Raw genomic sequence first — 16,973 nt, 5'->3', positions numbered from 1 at the left:
GACTTCTTTGAGTTGTTTTGTTTTTAATTCTATACAGATAAGTGGGAGATCTTGGGAGAAGCTATGATCCACTTGTGCCAAGACTGAAAAGCAAAATTATTAAAAACTTTAAATGACTATTTCTCCTTCCACCACCCAAAATAAATTACAACTGAAAAAATTGGGGCTAAAATGAGAATAACAGTTGGGTTTTAATGATCTGGCTTAAGTCATTTAGTGAGTTTATGTGAAACTTTTGAACTGTGATTCATGAAGATGCAGATCACTACTTACTGCTAGTAAACTTAGCCAGGCTGGACGGGCAGGACATACTGTTTTAGTGCCACTAGTAGGTTTTTCAAAGGATATTGGTTGGAGTCCTTTGACACATTGTAAAACGTTGATCCTGAGTTAGAAAGGACCCTTCTGCTGATGCTTTGAGGGTGATTAAACTTTTCTAGGCATTTCTTCTACAGTGGTGACTTCTGTAGTGGAGACTTCTAAATTCTTTAGTTTCCTGGTTCTCAACCTACTGTTTTAATCATATGGGCAGCCATATGTGAACTATGATATAGTTTGTGACTAGTAGTAGAACCATCTTGAAATGTGTTTTCTGAACTTCAAAATCAAACTCCCAAGTTTTCAAAATCGTTTGTCAACAGTTCAGAGGCTATTCAAAGTGTAAACCAGTCAGTTGCAGAATGTGTTTCCCAGGGTGTTGGAAGGACACTAAATATCGAATCATTTACTTGAAGATCCATCGACTTAGGCTAAGTGAGCTTGTTTTGGTTTTATGTGCTTTGAATAAAATACAACTGGCAATTGTAAATAACTTCCTGGAGATAGTTTGGTCGAAGTCTTTCTGTCAGTGTAACCAACCAAAATATTAACCAGCACAGTGAGAATCACAGTTGTTAGGCAATATATTTCTTGTGCTCTAGTCATAACTTCGTTTGTTTCTTAACGGAGCAGAAATACTGTGTTGATTAGGCAAATTATCTACCTCATTAGTAATCTTCATTGGCTTCTAAAAATGGGGACTGCTTACACAGAGGATATTCGTTAGCTGTTTGGTGGTTTAGACATGAGATTTCACTAACTTCGCTACAGAAATGATAAAATAAGAATGGTTTAGCCTGGAAAGCCACAAGGGCTGGGGCTCCTACAGACTGCTAAACTCGTAGTCATAGGGCATGAGTGTACTCCTCTGCTTGACTGAAAATAAGGAAAGTGCAAGAGAAAGTGTTCATGGTGTTGGCACTGCCAGAAAAGGTGAGCTGCTTTCCCTGTTTTCTCTGGGAAGGAGGAGGAGAGAAGTGATGGGTTAAAGAAAGTGTCCTGTAGTGATCCATCACTTGGTGTTTGCAGTCTATTCAGTGTGATCCATGTGAATCTACTGAGGTTTCTAGTTTAGGGCATCAGATACCTTTTAGTTTATTTACATAATAGTTCCCAGTACATTGTTGAAACTAATACTTTTCAAGATGTTAAAACTTGTATTGGAATTTTTGTTGAAACCATTGTTTTTCTGTAGAATGACTTTCCTTCCTTCCTTGCCTGCAGCTGTGTTGTCTGTAGAAAGTCTTGTGTGAGGAGCTCCAATGTATTGGCAAAAATACAGTTTGAAACTAGTTGATTTGGCATTCAGAGGACCCTTTTTTGTTGAGCTAGGACTAACAACTTCACAACTATGAAGTGATTCCAGGGCTCTTGGAAGTGTTTCTGACTGTTACAGCAATGATTACAATTGTAGTATACTTCATGCAGGCAAAGGCATATGTCCTATATTTTGAGAGTATATGAGTCATTGTCTCCAAAATTTTGGTGAGAAGGGCAGCTGACAGCTATTCTTGACCTGAGTTTTCAAGAGAGGATAGAACAAACGCAATGTGATGGATTGATGTGCCCTATATTTGGAGAAGTTGTAATTTCCATTTAACTATATCAAATTGTGAAGAGGACGAAATTAAGTAGCTGTCTTTATCTGCATGCTTTATCTGTATGCTAGCTACCTAAATAGTGATTTTTAATTATACATAATAATAACAGTAGCCAGTGTCTGAGGAAAGAGGAGAACAGGGACAGGACTTGATTAATGCAAAATTTAATGAAACTCCTGTTCCCGTGCAACAAGAAGAGATCTATGTTGACGATCCAGTAATTTCTGCTTTGCCCTTTGGATGATGTGTCCATATACTTATAACATACATACAGTCTGCTTCTGTAGCAGCAGCTTACACTTTCTGTGAATTAAAGCAATTTGCCTTCTACACAGATAGTATATTACATGGGTTTAATTTTACAATCCATCCAGTCTTAGACACGTAATAATGTCAAGTAACATTAAATGTTTCTGGGATAATTTCCATTGCTGCAGCCTTTCCTTATTTATCAGGTGACAGTCTTCGTCCACTCCCACCAAACTTCTCTAACCTGTTACTGACATCACTGCAGTGCTGAGCAGACATAAGCTACCTTAGTGTCTCAAGGAACACGTGTAGCATTGGCACATGTTATGTGCTGTACTTAGTTTTCAAAAGTTTGAGTGTTGTTTTGCTTGATGAAATGGTGTTAATCAGCCTTAATGATAGTTTAGCAATTTTGTCTTTCATGCTGATATGTACAATTTAATTCTTATTATTGATTGTTAGCTAACATCAAATACATCAGGCATCTCCATTAGGCTTGAAAACACTAGTTTAGGCCTCCTGGTAGGAGGAGGACTTGAATGATGGCTTCTACTATGGGAATAAAATGGTTGTAGTTGTTGATGGGATGTATATATTTTGGTTGTTTGTTTTTTAATGTAGGAAATATAAAAGTCTGCTGAAAGTTGTAGTAGCTAAAATGATCATTTCAAGAAGTAAAAGATTTTGCTGAAGTGTTACATTACTTTTGGGAACAGATATTAAAGGTCTTTTATAAAAGCTGTTTTCTAATTGGATCTTCCTTTTTGTCTTCCCCTTTATAGCTAAACCAGGTGGACGGGTGAAATGTCAGTATATTTCTGCTGTGGATAAAGTGATCTTTGTGGATGATTATGCGGTAGGATGTAGGAAAGATCTCAATGGCATCTTACTGTTGGACACAGCTCTGCAAACGCCTGTTTCAAAACAAGATGACGTGGTTCAGCTTGAATTGCCGGTTACAGAGGTAAGGGGCGGGGGGGGGGGGGAAGAGTATGTAAATAACTCTGTCAGAAATACTGAAACAAGATGTTTGACCCTGAGTTTCTAGTGGGATATTAACGACATGTAATGGAAAAGTTTCTTAGTTACTAGCTGTCATAGGGCAATAGCTTTTTGCAGTTATCTGTATCTCAAGCAAACAAGAGCTTGCCTCATCAAGAGCACAGTATTTCGAATGAAGGAACTTTTTAGTGACCAGAAGAAAGGACTCATTTACAGAGCTTTGTCAGTGCTTATGTATGGAATCTATATGCACTTCTAGAATTTAGTCTGGGCTGCTAGGCATCCTTGAATTTTTTTGTTTTGGGCTTTCAGTGAAAAAAAGACAATTAAAATCAGCTAATATGGTGTTGCTACATATGAAGAATTAGTGCTGGAATCTAACTTTTCTAGCTGGGTTAGCTCGCCTAATGAAAGGCTTTTCCCTGCAGACCTGGCTTCCCATTTACATTTGGACTATCGCAGCTGTAACAGGATTCCTCCTGGTTTGAGACAATATAACCAAACATTTACTATCACTTTAAGGGAATCTAATGTATACATTTTTGCTTAAAGTGTAATTCTTAGGATCTTGTTGCATTGGTTTATCTTCAGCTAGCATAGCATTTATTAGGTGAGGTATCATGTACATTCTTATTTTTAAATATTGCCTAACACAAGATAGCTAACAATTGCCTTTATTTTAAGGCACTTGGTGGTGAGGAAAGTAGCTTTCACCTTTGTAGTGGTCATGAAGTACGAGACCTGGGAAGTAAATCTGTACAGCAGTTTTGATTACAAGGGAGATTAATTCTTTGGGAAAAGCATAGAGCATCTGCCAATGGTAATATTTAGAATAGTGCTTACAGTCGAAAAAACAAAACTGGACTACTAGATCCAGATTCTGAATCCTTAAAGCACTCTGAGAAAAGAGCACTTCCCACTCATCTCTGTGGGACATAAATTTATACTGACTGATGCATCACCAACAAAAACTTATCCTGAGGATTGATTTAAAATATTCATGTGCTGTTGGAGTATTGAATAATAGGTGCTTATTATGAAGGAAGAATGTGTGTTATATGTGAGGTTTTTAACTACTTGTCTTGAGTAGGAGTAACAGCAGTAAAATGTTGCTTCATAGAAGTCTCTAAAGAGAGCTTTCCAGGTTCCTCGGGCTTGCTGCCACTGGCATAATTTTTACACCCTTTGTGGGTAACTACAAAATCTTGGTATGTGTGGCTGAGTATGAAGAGACTGACAGAGGTCATAATTTCCTTTCATAAGTTTTGCTGTCTCTGGTTTGCAGTCTCACATGGTTCAATACAACCTATAAGTTTGTGTCAGTTTTGGCTAAAGATTCTGTGGTTCTAAAGAGTTTACAGACCCTTTCAAGGTTAAAATAGAGCACTTCTCTGTAAAGGTCCCTCCTGTAGAAAAAAAATTGGAAAATATAGTTCAGTAGGAACAGATTTGGGGAATTCACGGCCAAGTCAGTGGGGTGGGAGCAAAAACATTAGCAGTCTTCAGTTCTTACTTTTAATTTTAAAGAGGAGGTGCTCAGACCTCAGAAAATTTTAGTAAATTTTAAGCAAATATCTTACAAATGCATCAGTCCACCTCTTTCATCATAGGAAGGTCAAGAACCTTTATCCAAGCAAGAGCCTTGATGTTTTGTTATTCTCTAGAAGTTTTCTACAAATTTTTGCACTTAATTTAAGTAGTCTTTTTATATGATTGATCTACTGGTAATGCAATGCATCTTCATGCATTTCTAATAGGCAGCATTGACAAGTTGTGATGCAGCTTCTATGCTGTTTTGACTTCCTCGATTTATGAACTTCCACAATCTATTGTTATTCTTCTGTCACCTGCAAGAGAGTTGGGAAGTATGAGATGCCACAAGAATTGTAATTGTCTTTTTATTGAAATCTGAGAAACAGATACAGCCTTAGGTAGGGGACTGATTTGCCTTATTTCTGTCTGTCTTCCCCTGAACTTCCCAAGGTCATAACGAAGTAGCCATTTGGCCCATTCTGTTTGGAGCAGTTTGTGGCTCTTTAAAGGACTGGCTGGCCGTTGCACTTGGGAAGTATTTCCCTGTGTTTGTAACTTGAACAACACCACCTAACAACAGATGGAGAATTCTCTGTCCTTTGCACATAAAGCATACCTTTAAATCTTACCTGTCAACATGAAGTTAGCAGACAGAGGGACAAGCTAGAAACAGATGGGACTTGGAAGAAAAAAGTCTATAAATGGATGTTTATAGTGTTCTTTTCTAGATGCATTATTTCTGAGTTTTAAGAATTTCTAGATTCTAAACTAGCCTGGTTTTTTCTGCCTCATTTTTCAGTTTCATTATACTAGCACTGTAAGTAATTTATCTCTAATTTTGTTGCAACGCTGTTTTCCTCATTTTTTAAGATGCAAAGCTACTCAGAAAAATGTCAAGACTTTGTTCTTGGTCTTGCTTTTTGTCCCTAAAGCTGAATGAATCCTTTTGAAGGGAAAGCATTGGGCAATAGATGTCTCCTTTTTACTTGGCTTTGATATATGTACAGTTTTAAATGTTTATATGACTGACTTGTTTAACATTGCCCTTGAGGAAACTTGTAGTAATTACTGTCACAATTGCTGAAGTTTATCCATTGATTGGCCTACAAAGTAAAATTTGGAACTGCTTACTCAACTCTGGGTCTTTTATGGGAATTTTGCTGATATAATATATGATAAAGTAGGATATGACAAATTACTTTTCCTGGAGCAATGGAACAGGTGTAATTCTAGTCTGTAGCTCTTTAACGTGGATGACAACTTTTCTTGCACATCTGCATTTTAGGCTCAGCAGCTGTTATCTGCTTGCATAGAAAAAGTAGATGTTTCTAGCACAGAGGGATATGACTTGTTCATCACACAACTGAAGGATGGTTTAAAAAATACCTCACACGAAACAGCAGCAAATCATAAAGTTGCAAAGGTAAGAATTTGTACTGTCTAACATGGATTCCCAAGTCTAATTTGCTTGGCAACAATTATTGAAGCATACAAAATGCTTGACTTAGAGTGGTGGATTTTGTTTGAAGAGGATGGAATATATTATGTGTTCCTTAATTCTTCTGTGTGAAGTTTCACTTATTAAGAGAACAAACAAGGTTAGTTTCTTGCTGATAAATCCAACTAATAAACCCCACTGAGCTTAAAATCTGAAGTTACTGACTTTCCTTGCATTATATTCATGTTGCTTTTCTGTGTCTATTCTTGTATTATTTCTTGAAATCAAGAGAGGGTGCAAGATGTGCATTTGTTTCTGCTTTTGACACTTTTGTGATCTATTTGTTGTTTAGATGTTAAAATTTTAAAATATAAACTAGGCACTTTTTTTCTTAATTTAGTGGGCAACGGTTACGTTCCACCTTCCTCATCATGTTTTGAAGTCTGTCGCCAGTGCCATTGTAAATGAACTCAAGAAGATAAATCAAAATATTGCTGCCTTACCTGTAGCATCCTCTGTGATGGATAGGTTATCTTACCTCTTACCCAGCGCACGACCAGAACTTGGTGTGGGACCTGGTCGATCTGTGGACAGGTATATTAAGACAAAATAAGTGATAAAGTTGACCCCTTAGTTATATCAGAATAAACTTTTAGATGACTTTAATTAATTTGCCAAAGGAATTAGTCCTATTCTATACTTTCTTGCTCTTACACATACTGTTAATTAACTGTTTAATGCACAATGTGCAGTACATATTACTAAACTTAGAGAAACCTTTATGGGTGCCACAAGACTGGTTTTTTGGGGTTCCGACTTTAATGCCAGGCAAATTGAGTTCACTTTGCTCTTAATCCCAACATATACCTTCAGAAAGGTAACAGTTGCAGCCCTAAATATAGGTCCCTAGGTGATATTGTAACACGTTAATATGATACGTTCACCTAGGCTTTACTCTTCATCATGTTTGATTATGGGTTTTACCTGAACAGTCAGGTGCGTATGACTAGTTAAGTTACTGGCTTTACTCAAACTGTACTGAAACCTTACTGAGACTGCAATGTTGAGATGTTCAGAAACTGCATAGCTTTAAGAGCATATGTTTGCCTCTTCAGAAAGCAAAGAGAGCGCTCATTTGTCTACCAAAGATAAAGCATACATACTGTGCTGCATCATGAAATCAATTCCTTTTCCTTCATACAAGAAAGAGTTATGCCTATATTTTGTGTTTTAGGAGTTTAGGAAGTTGTTACCTTTGCAGAATATATGTATGCTGCTTCTGAACTCTCTAGTCATCTGCTATATGTTTGGGATCAGAAAATTTTACCTGAGACTGTTGCTTCATCTCTTTCTGATCCAACCGATAATGTGTACACAAGCGAGTAGCCCATTATTTTAGCCTTCATAAGCCCAGACTAGTTAGAATACTGATAAATCTAAGTCTATAAATTCATTCCTTCTTGAAAGTTTCTATAGAAATATCATTTTGCAAGCATGTTATCATTTCTTGCAGCTCTAATAAAATTGATTTCATCTCTTATTTCACCTGCCCAAGCCTCCAGGTCTACCATATTGTATTTTTGATTAGAGCTCTCCGAGATCTGTCTCTTAAGATGGTATAATGTCAAGTTAAGACAGCCCTTATGTGGGTGTTGCAAGAAAGTTTGCTTCCTTGGTAGGAAATGTTTAATATATGTTTTCTCTTTATAAGACAGCAAAAATCTCCTGAAACTCAGGGGCAGAAACAAGTGAGGCACTTTTCTGTTTAGTAGCACTAGTTCTTGGGATGATACTGGAGAAGAAAATTCTGTCAAGAAAAAAGAAAAGCTGATAGTTGTTTCTTATGTACTATTTCAGATAAGGGACATGCACTGAGTGAAGCTGGAAAAGAGGGGAGCTTCTTTTCTCTGTAGATATTGAGTTGCAGAGGAGTTCATATTTTGTGACCTAGTAGCTTATAATTTTTAAGTATTATAGTATGCAGTGAGGGACGAATGTTGGGAGGTTTGTACCACATATTCAGTTAGGCCTAAAATACTGCTTTGGAGTATTTTTAAATATGCATATTCATATCTGTTCAACTAATAAAGCCAAATTTTTGCAGTAGTTGTCATGTTCAAAAAAATAATTCTCTAGCAGTTCTATTGGGCTAGATTCTGCATTTTCCCTAAATGCAGAGTGGTTTTGGCTATCTGATGCTTTTCTGCAGTTAGACCAAATAGGCTACCTGGAAGCTTATTTTATTACCCTTGCTTTTAAGGCCTGTAGGTTGTTGTATTGCTTTTGGTCTTTTGCTGAGGATGTACTTCAGGCACCCAAGTGAGAGAACTTTGTAACTTTTCTGTAATTGTTAATGATGGTTATCTGTAACTTATACTTAAAACTATCTGTGGTATTTCTAATGGTTACTAAAGCATTGAAAATATCTCATAAATAGTTTACTTTTTTTATTCTAAGTGGCAGTTTTGATTAATGTAGAATTTTTCACCTTTCTAGGTCTTTGATGTATAGTGAAGCTAACAGACGGGAGACTTTCACTTCATGGCCTCATGTGGGTTATAGGTGGGCACAGCCAGATCCTATGGCTCAAGCTGGGTTCTATCACCAGGTAAAAGGTTTACTTGTTCTTAGTATTTGTCCAGTAGTTGAAGGTTTGGGGAGCAGGGGAAAAAGTTTCATTATGTTTTTTGAATCATTGAAGGAATCCATTTAAAAAACCAAACTAAAACAAAAAAGTTTGTCATTCAGCTCTTTTCTTTCTTTCTTTTTTTAAATTTTATGTTTTTTCCATGCCTTGAGGTTGCTTCTTTTTTTTGTACAGATCACAGAAAGTACTGTTCTGAACTTCAGCATATAAAACACTTTTAAGTATCAAATTGATCTGAGTTAAACAGCAATAATAAAGATCAAGTTGGTTGTTTCATAGAGTCTCTTTGTCCTTGTTAGATTGTTGAGTAAATGTCCTTACTTTTTATATTAAAAGTAAAGCAAAAAAAGCAATAAGCTTGACATTGAGTTCTCTAACTATACTTTTCTTTAGTGGGACTTAAACTGTATTGTAACAAACAATGCTCCTAGATCACATTACTAAATTATTAAGCTTAGTGACTAAATACAACCTCAAGATTTTATTCCACTACTTTTGCTTATTTCCATTTTTCATTCTTTGAAATGATTTCTACTATAAAAAAATTATTTATGGTATGGATTTAGATAATGATGGCTAGGCAGTGCATGTCGTTTGACATCAATATTGTCTGTCTCATGTCACCTGCAAAGCCTGACAGGTGCAAGTGAGTAAAGCTTTTGGAGGACTTAAGCTTGTTCAGGAGGAGAAATGCAGAGAATTCATATGTTAGAATTACATCTGCATATTCCCAAGCATATCTTGGTGACTTGAAATGTGGTCATAAAATGCAAAATTTTAAGAGAATGGAAGTTTCCATTCTTTTTCCTCTGTCACTTCAGCTAGTAGTAACTGTTCTTTGCAGAGGAGTGATATAGAATGCTTTAAATTCCAGCAGACATAATTATATTCCTTCAGGCATAATAAGAAATAGTTGTTTAACCTGTTTTTCCAAGCATGTACACTTATTCTGCTGAGGTTCTAAATTTTTTGAACTTCATGAACGTTTTTTCTTTGGAAAAAGTCTTAGCAGAGATGCTGAGTTCTTTTCTACGTCTATATGGTTTTTATCCAGTGGCTTGCACAGGTGTTGGTTCTGAATCTCTTCTATAGTAATGTGGTGCATCCTTTTTTTCCAAATGTGAAATAATTCCACTTTATAGTATGTAATTTGTTGCCTTTTATACATTTGATGTGGTGCTTTGCTATGCCACTAGAAGCAGGAGAGGACTTGATCACCTAGTTGAAGTAGTGCATAGCTATATAAATTTCAAGTGTTTCTTCTTATTTTTATAGCCTGCTTCATCAGGAGATGACAGAGCCATGTGCTTTACCTGTAGTGTGTGTTTGGTATGCTGGGAGCCTACAGATGAACCTTGGTAAGTTTAATGATGTTTGGAGTAGACTTAATTTTGTGCTAAAGAGGTTAGAAATCTTTGGAGGACAAAGATCAACATTATCTTGATGGGATTTCTGGTGAGTTTAGGGAGTGTCACTGACAAGAATGGATTTCCAGAATGATTCTGTGGGACAAACCACAAAATAATTCCCTGTACTATGTCAAATTTCTGTATAATATTAAACCCAAGAAATTGTAGTCAGTTTTGTTTCTTAATTCTGATTTCCTATTTCACTGCAAATTGTTCCATGGCAAAGATGACAGCCAATATTTCTTTGCAGGGATCTAAACTCAGTCTTCTGTATGATTGTGACTAGAACACATCTTTTTCTAAGTTCTTAAACTGCAACAGCCATGCAGTTCATATTTGTGGTTTTTGTGAAGTTGCGAGATCCATTACTAGTTTCCTGAATCAGCTAAAATTGTGCATAGTGACAGAAATGCAGGACCTTATATTGATTTTAAAAGAGTTCTTAATGTAATTTTTGTCTTGATTATTTGGTAACTTGTAATGTTATTAGAACACATCAGATTCCTGGCTTGCTGGAAACTATACTTAGTAACGTTATTTTCATAGTCCTTGTCTTCTCCTTTCCCTTGTTAGGTTCCAGACATTTTGTAGTAGTGTAATTGCTCTTTGCCATGTCGCTGCCTTAGGTTTATATTGAAATTAGAAGGTTTTTTTCTTGGTCAATGTGTCATTCAGGACTCTTTCCAATTTTTATTTTTGTAAGTGTGGATGTAGAACTAAAGACAGGACATTGCTTCATCTTATTAAGGTTACTTATAATAATATATCTCATAACAGTGGAATCGTAATGTGCATTCTGTAGAATTTAATCCGTACTTTTCTTCATGAGGACATGATGGGCTACTGCCTATAGAACAATTTTTTTTTTAAATGGACTAATTATATTAAGAGCACTGTGTAGATTCCTCCATTTGAATATGAATCTCCATTAAGTGATCAAAGGCTTTAATGCAGTCTGCTATTGAGAAACAGCAGGGAAAGCTGTGTTGGTAACTTCAGAACTCTCTTGCATGACTGACTGCAATGCAGTTCAAACAGTTCAGTTTCAGCTTTACTTCAAGGGCTGAGTTTGTATATGCTGTGTATGTTTTTCAAGTAAGTAATCAATGTTTGCTATGTTTGTTTTTAATATGAAAAGGTCTGAACATGAGAGACATTCCCCAAACTGCCCATTTGTCAAGGGTGAGCACACTCAGAATGTACCTCTTTCAGTCACACTGGCAACAAGTCCAGCACAATTTCCCTGCACAGATGGCACTGACAGAATAGCCTGCTTTGGATCTGGAAGTTGCCCTCATTTTCTAGCTGCTGCAACAAAACGAGGGAAGATCTGCATATGGGATGTTTCCAAACTTATGAAGGTATACAATATAAACAATGAGTTTTTATTAACTAATTACTGATTAAGCCTATCTTGATTTAAATCAAAGGTGTTTTCTGTTTTTTGTTATTTCTCAGGTCCACTTAAAATTTGAGATCAATGCATATGATCCGGCTATTGTGCAGCAACTTATGTTATCAGGAGAACAGAGCTCAGGGGTTGACTCAAGGAGACCAACATTAGCATGGCTAGAAGATTCATCTAGTTGCTCAGATATACCAAAATTAGAAGGAGACAGGTATGCTGATCTATGAAATTAGAAATATGAAATGCTGCTGTGTAACTGGGAAATGCTGTTTAGTTAAGTCATGCTTTGTGAAACATAAGATTGGTAAGTTATTTTTTTTTCACACAATTCAACACTTAAAAAACAATAATCTAGATTTCTATCTTTAAAGCCAGTTCCATTGTATTCCTGCTGTTTCAGTTTTTATTGTCCACTGACAGAGAGATACCAGATCTCTTTGCTGCCCTGTGCTGATGTCCCAGAGGCAGAGAAAAAAGAGAAAGCAATATAAGTTTTGGAACAGCTTTTCAGTTTAGTTATGGATTATGCATTTCAGGTTTTGAAAGTAAAGGCTACTCGTGGACTTCTGGAACATGCTTTTCTCTGATTGCTTCTCTGTAATTTCTGGTTATGTCATTCTGAAAATAAATGACGTGGATGTGCTAGGAATTGCTTTCATTTTGTATCTTTAATACATGCATACAGACTCTAAATAATTAGACAGTCCTGTCACAAGCTTTTAGATAAGCTAGAGGGTATGCCAGTGCTTAGAAAGTGTCGTGTGAGAAAAAGCAGTATTCTTTCATTTATGCTTCTTACAGTCTATACTGAAAACTCCTTTTTCATATTACCAAAACTCAAACAAAAGAGTGAATAATTGTTGGGAAACTTAGGACAAAAGGTGTTTGGGGAGTCTTGCTAGTTTTCTGATTGTTTATTCTTAAACTTCAGCATCATGGAAAGTAACAGCACTGCTACATGCACAGGAAAGTAAGTCTTTGGTTTTAAGTTTGGTGTGATTCCTGTAGTACTGCATAGCAAATATGAAGCTTGCCCTCCTGAAGAGGGTATGTAGAAACATGGACAACATCAGTGTGGGGCCTAACAACGGCTGGGGCCTAGACTTGTACTGTAGCTTTAGGGCTGTAAACTCCTTGAGAGTCAAAGAAGTAAGCCAATTTTAAGAGCTGGTTAAAGGATAGTACAATCATACTGCTCAGAACTAAGTGTCTTTCACTTAATCTCTATGACATTTACTATCACTTTCCCACTCAAGGGGAGGCTGGATGAGAATTGAATTGTCACTGTCTTGTTATGAAGTGAAGGTTGATCAGGTTTGAGCCAAAAAAGATCTATTTCTTGGGCATGAGGAGGACACATCCAGTTTGTTGAAATTTGGGAATCCTGCTTGGTACCGAGTAGTTATACCTGAAGCTGCAAAGGCATTACTACTGTTCTTGTGTGTAAAGAGCCTGTAATAGGAAATTGTTTCTTCTATTGGAAAAGTGAGATGTGTAAAATCTTCATATATTCTTAGAACTACTGAAGGGCCTATTTCTCTTGAAGAGGTATCTTGAACAGAATCTGCTTTTATGAAAAAAAAAAAAAAAAACAAACCAAAAAAACCCCCAAGATTCATCTGGTAGTATTTTTAAAAGCAACACATTGTTCATACACCCTTTCTGTACTAGCTACAGAATTGCTTTGGTAGAATTAAAGACCAGTCTGGCAGCTCCACCTTTCAGAGACTATTTTGAGGAACTTTGAAGAAGGTGCCATCAGTTCTTAGAGGTTTTGATTGTTTGGTTTTGTTTTTCTTGGAAAGATTCCTGAGAACAGGCTTTCATTTTAATTCCATTTATGTCTGGATTGTTGGGAATACAATAATAGAATGAGGCAAATGGAAAGCTGGTCTACTGGTTTGATGACAGAGGGAAAAGAATCTTTATATTGTTAGTGTCAGTGACCAACTCATTAATGGATGTACAGTGCTGAACAAAAGAAGTCCCAGGTTATAATACACTTGTAATTTTTACTAAATTTTTTAAAAAATTTAAGTAAAAATAAGAATACAGCTACAGTGTACATGGTGTCATTCATACTTTTTTTTTTTTCAGTGATGACCTACTGGAGGATTCAGATAGTGAAGAGCATTCCAGATCGGAATCTGTGACAGGTAGGTTATGTCTGATCCATGTAATAGTTTAGAGGTCGGGAGGGAAATAGTTCTTCTCAGGCTTTTGAAAAAGCCCTGTCAAAACCAATGATATTATGTTCACTGTATTAGAAAAAAGAAAAAAGATTGACCTTGAAAGCAATGCCAATATTTAAGTCACTGTTTGTATGGTGGAGAGATTACATACAGGAAAAAAGAAAACCCCTACTTTGTTGGTTAATAAATGTCTTATTTGACAGCAAGCATTGCTTATCTTTGGTGTCAATAAAACACAAAATCCAAGTTAAAAGAACTTACTTAGAATGGGAACAAGTTACAGCTGTACAAAACCCTTTAAATTCAGGGGATTGCCAGACAGAGTTCCTGTATCTTGTTTGATTACCTGTGGGTATGCACTTTGATACAGTATTTCTCTTCCTGAATAAAGATTTCATATGGAAGCAGAACAGTGCTATGCATGGTGTTCTTGTGTTATTTTCTTAGAGGTTGAATCAGAAATTTTGGTGGGAGGGAGGATTACATGCTTGTTTTCCATAATCCAGTTTACATCTTTGAGTAAGGATTAGCAAGTGCGGAAAAAAAGAACATGTGCATGTGCATACACACAAGGAAATAGACTTGAGATGTAAAAAGGATTTTTTTCAACAAAAGTATTAGCAAAGGTGGTGCTCTGTCATTTATGCTTAAGTCACCTCTTAATCTGGGTTTATACAGTGTCCTTTATAATCTTTTAAATCTATACATTACTTAGTTGAACTCTTCTGATTAATTGTTATTCCTGTTTAATTTGATCAGGCTATGTCTTTTAAGTTTTTACTGGGTTTTGTTTTATAATAGCTTGGAGTTCTTTCTACTAGGTGGTCTGCTACATGGTGGGAAGTGTCAAGTTTTAGTGTGAAATGACATGTTTTTCAACTAAAATTGGAGAATGAATCTGCAGAACTGTAGATTTTTGATGGTACTGGATTGTCTAGGAAGGAAGGAGAATAATAGGTGGCAGAACATGAATTGAGTTGATTACATTAGTTGGATTTCAGTATGGTTGTCTAGCCTAAGTAGAATAATAGATAGAAAGATAATGCTGTTTACTGGGAGACTTGTTACAAAGGCTAATGTCCTGTTCTCTTTACTTTCACTCTTGTTGGTAAAATTAGGAGAACCATTAGTCTATGTGGAAGGAATGTTTCTGGGCCTTTTCTATTGTTTCTTGACTATGAAATCTTGAACATATGGAATGTTTTAACATTCTGAAACTGTAGAGCAGTGACTTTTTGTTGCTTAATTACAAGGATAAGTCTGTAATATATGCAATATGATTCCTTTTTTTTTTGAACATATATTACGTTAAACATTTTTGTTTTAAAGGGCATACATCACAAAAAGAAACTATGGAAGTCAGCCTTGATATAACAGCTCTCAGCATTCTTCAGCAACCTGAAAAACTTCAGTGGGAAATTGTTGCAAATGTTCTGGAAGACACGGTTAAGGATCTAGAAGAACTTGGGGCAAATCCCTGTTTGGCCAACTGTAAGAGTGAAAAGATGAAGGAAAAACATCTAGAACAACACAACATTCCCTTTCCTTGTTTATTAGCTGGAGGTCTATTAACATACAAATCACCTGCTACCTCTCCTGTTAGCAGTAACTCTCAGAGGTCACTGGATGGCTTAAGTAGGACTCGAGGTGAGAGTGTCTCGGAACAGGGATCAACTGACAATGAATCCTGCACTAATTCAGAACTGAATTCCCCTCTGGTAAGGAGGACTTTACCTGTATTGCTGCTATACAGCATTAAGGAGTCTGATGAAAAAGCAGGAAAACTCTTTTCACAGATGAACAATATTATGAGTAAAAGCATACATGATGATGGTTTCACAGTTCCACAGATCATTGAAATGGAGCTGGACAGTCAGGAACAGTTGCTGTTACAGGATCCACCTGTGACTTACATTCAGCAGTTTGCAGATGCTGCAGCCAACCTAACTTCTCCAGACTCGGACAAGTGGAGCTCTATGGTTCCCAAGCCTGGGACTTTGGTTCAGTGCCTGCGTCTGCCAAAGTTTGCAGAGGAGGAGAACCTGTGTGTAGATTCAATCACTCCTTGTGCAGATGGAGTTCATTTGTTAGTAGGACTGCGGACTTGTCCTGTCGAATCTCTGAGTGCAATAAATCAAGTAGAGGCCTTGAATAATTTAAATAAATTAAACTCGGCACTATGTAATAGAAGGAAGGGGGAACTAGAATCAAGTCTTGCTGTAGTGAATGGCACGAGTATTGATGTAATCCAACATGAGTCACCAGCAGATGTACCAACTCCTTTAATAATTCAACCTGAACAGAGAAGTGTTAGTGGTGGATACCTAGTACTTTATAAGATGAATTATGCCACTAGAATAGTTACTCTAGAGGAGGAACCGGTAAAAATCCAGCATATCAAAGACCCCCAAGACACAATTACCTCAATGATTTTGCTCCCACCAGATATATTGGATAATCGAGAGGATGACTGTGAGGAGCCTGCAGAGGAAATACAATTAACTTCTAAAAATGGCAGTGGGAGAGAGAGAAGATCTGAGATCTCTACTCTTGGGCACCTGGTAATAACCACTCAGGGAGGATATGTAAAAATACTAGATCTTTCAAACTTTGAAATTCTGGCCAAAGTGGAGCCACCTAAAAAAGAGGGCACTGAGGAACCAGATATGTTTGTCTCCGTGATATACTGTTCGGGCACAGACAGATTATGTGCATGCACCAAAGGTAAGACTTTTCTTTAAAATTTTTTTTTAATGCTTGATTTGACTGTATTTGGATAATATTATAGAACGTTAGAATCTAAGTTTCAAAATAGTAATAGGCAAATTCCATTGAATTTATGTACAGTTTAATTCTGTTCTAGGGACCATGGACTCTAGTTAATTCCTCATCTTAAATGTAGATTTTAATCTCTAAAGAAATTTATTCTTGTAGAGGCACAGATTTTCTTAAATCTAAAACAAATACAGGTAATTCTTGTATGTAATTATTTCTGTGCTAGAGATCCACATTTTGGAAAAATGCCTCCTGTCTGTAATTGGCCATATTCAAGAGGGTAGAGAAGATAATGCTTTTACACCTTATTCGAGTGGTCAGTTTTATCTTCTTTCAGATAGGGCTGCTGGTTCTGCTTCAGCCTTTTGCAATTGATATTACGCTTTCTTGAGCATGAGAGC

At 36.5% G+C, this 16,973-nt stretch overlaps 1 protein-coding gene across 10 annotated transcripts in view; it reads left to right on the top strand.

The window, feature by feature from the left end:
* Window positions 1–16,973, top strand: part of BIRC6 (baculoviral IAP repeat containing 6) — a 187,388-nt gene that overhangs the window by 13,212 nt on the left and 157,203 nt on the right. For all 10 annotated transcript variants that reach the window (XM_069800486.1, XM_069800485.1, XM_069800484.1 and 7 more), the window contains exons 2-10: window positions 2,951–3,132; window positions 5,989–6,126; window positions 6,542–6,735; window positions 8,638–8,749; window positions 10,064–10,146; window positions 11,336–11,558; window positions 11,656–11,816; window positions 13,703–13,761; window positions 15,127–16,521. In XM_069800486.1, coding sequence (XP_069656587.1) covers window positions 2,951–3,132; window positions 5,989–6,126; window positions 6,542–6,735; window positions 8,638–8,749; window positions 10,064–10,146; window positions 11,336–11,558; window positions 11,656–11,816; window positions 13,703–13,761; window positions 15,127–16,521 — 2,547 coding nt within the window. The remainder of the gene's footprint in view (window positions 1–2,950; window positions 3,133–5,988; window positions 6,127–6,541; window positions 6,736–8,637; window positions 8,750–10,063; window positions 10,147–11,335; window positions 11,559–11,655; window positions 11,817–13,702; window positions 13,762–15,126; window positions 16,522–16,973) is intronic.

The sequence above is a fragment of the Haliaeetus albicilla genome, chromosome 13 (assembly GCF_947461875.1).
Source record: "Haliaeetus albicilla chromosome 13, bHalAlb1.1, whole genome shotgun sequence".
NCBI lineage: Eukaryota > Metazoa > Chordata > Aves > Accipitriformes > Accipitridae > Haliaeetus > Haliaeetus albicilla.
Note: the sequence above shows the minus strand (reverse complement) of the source record. Positions and strands in the feature narration are given on the sequence as shown.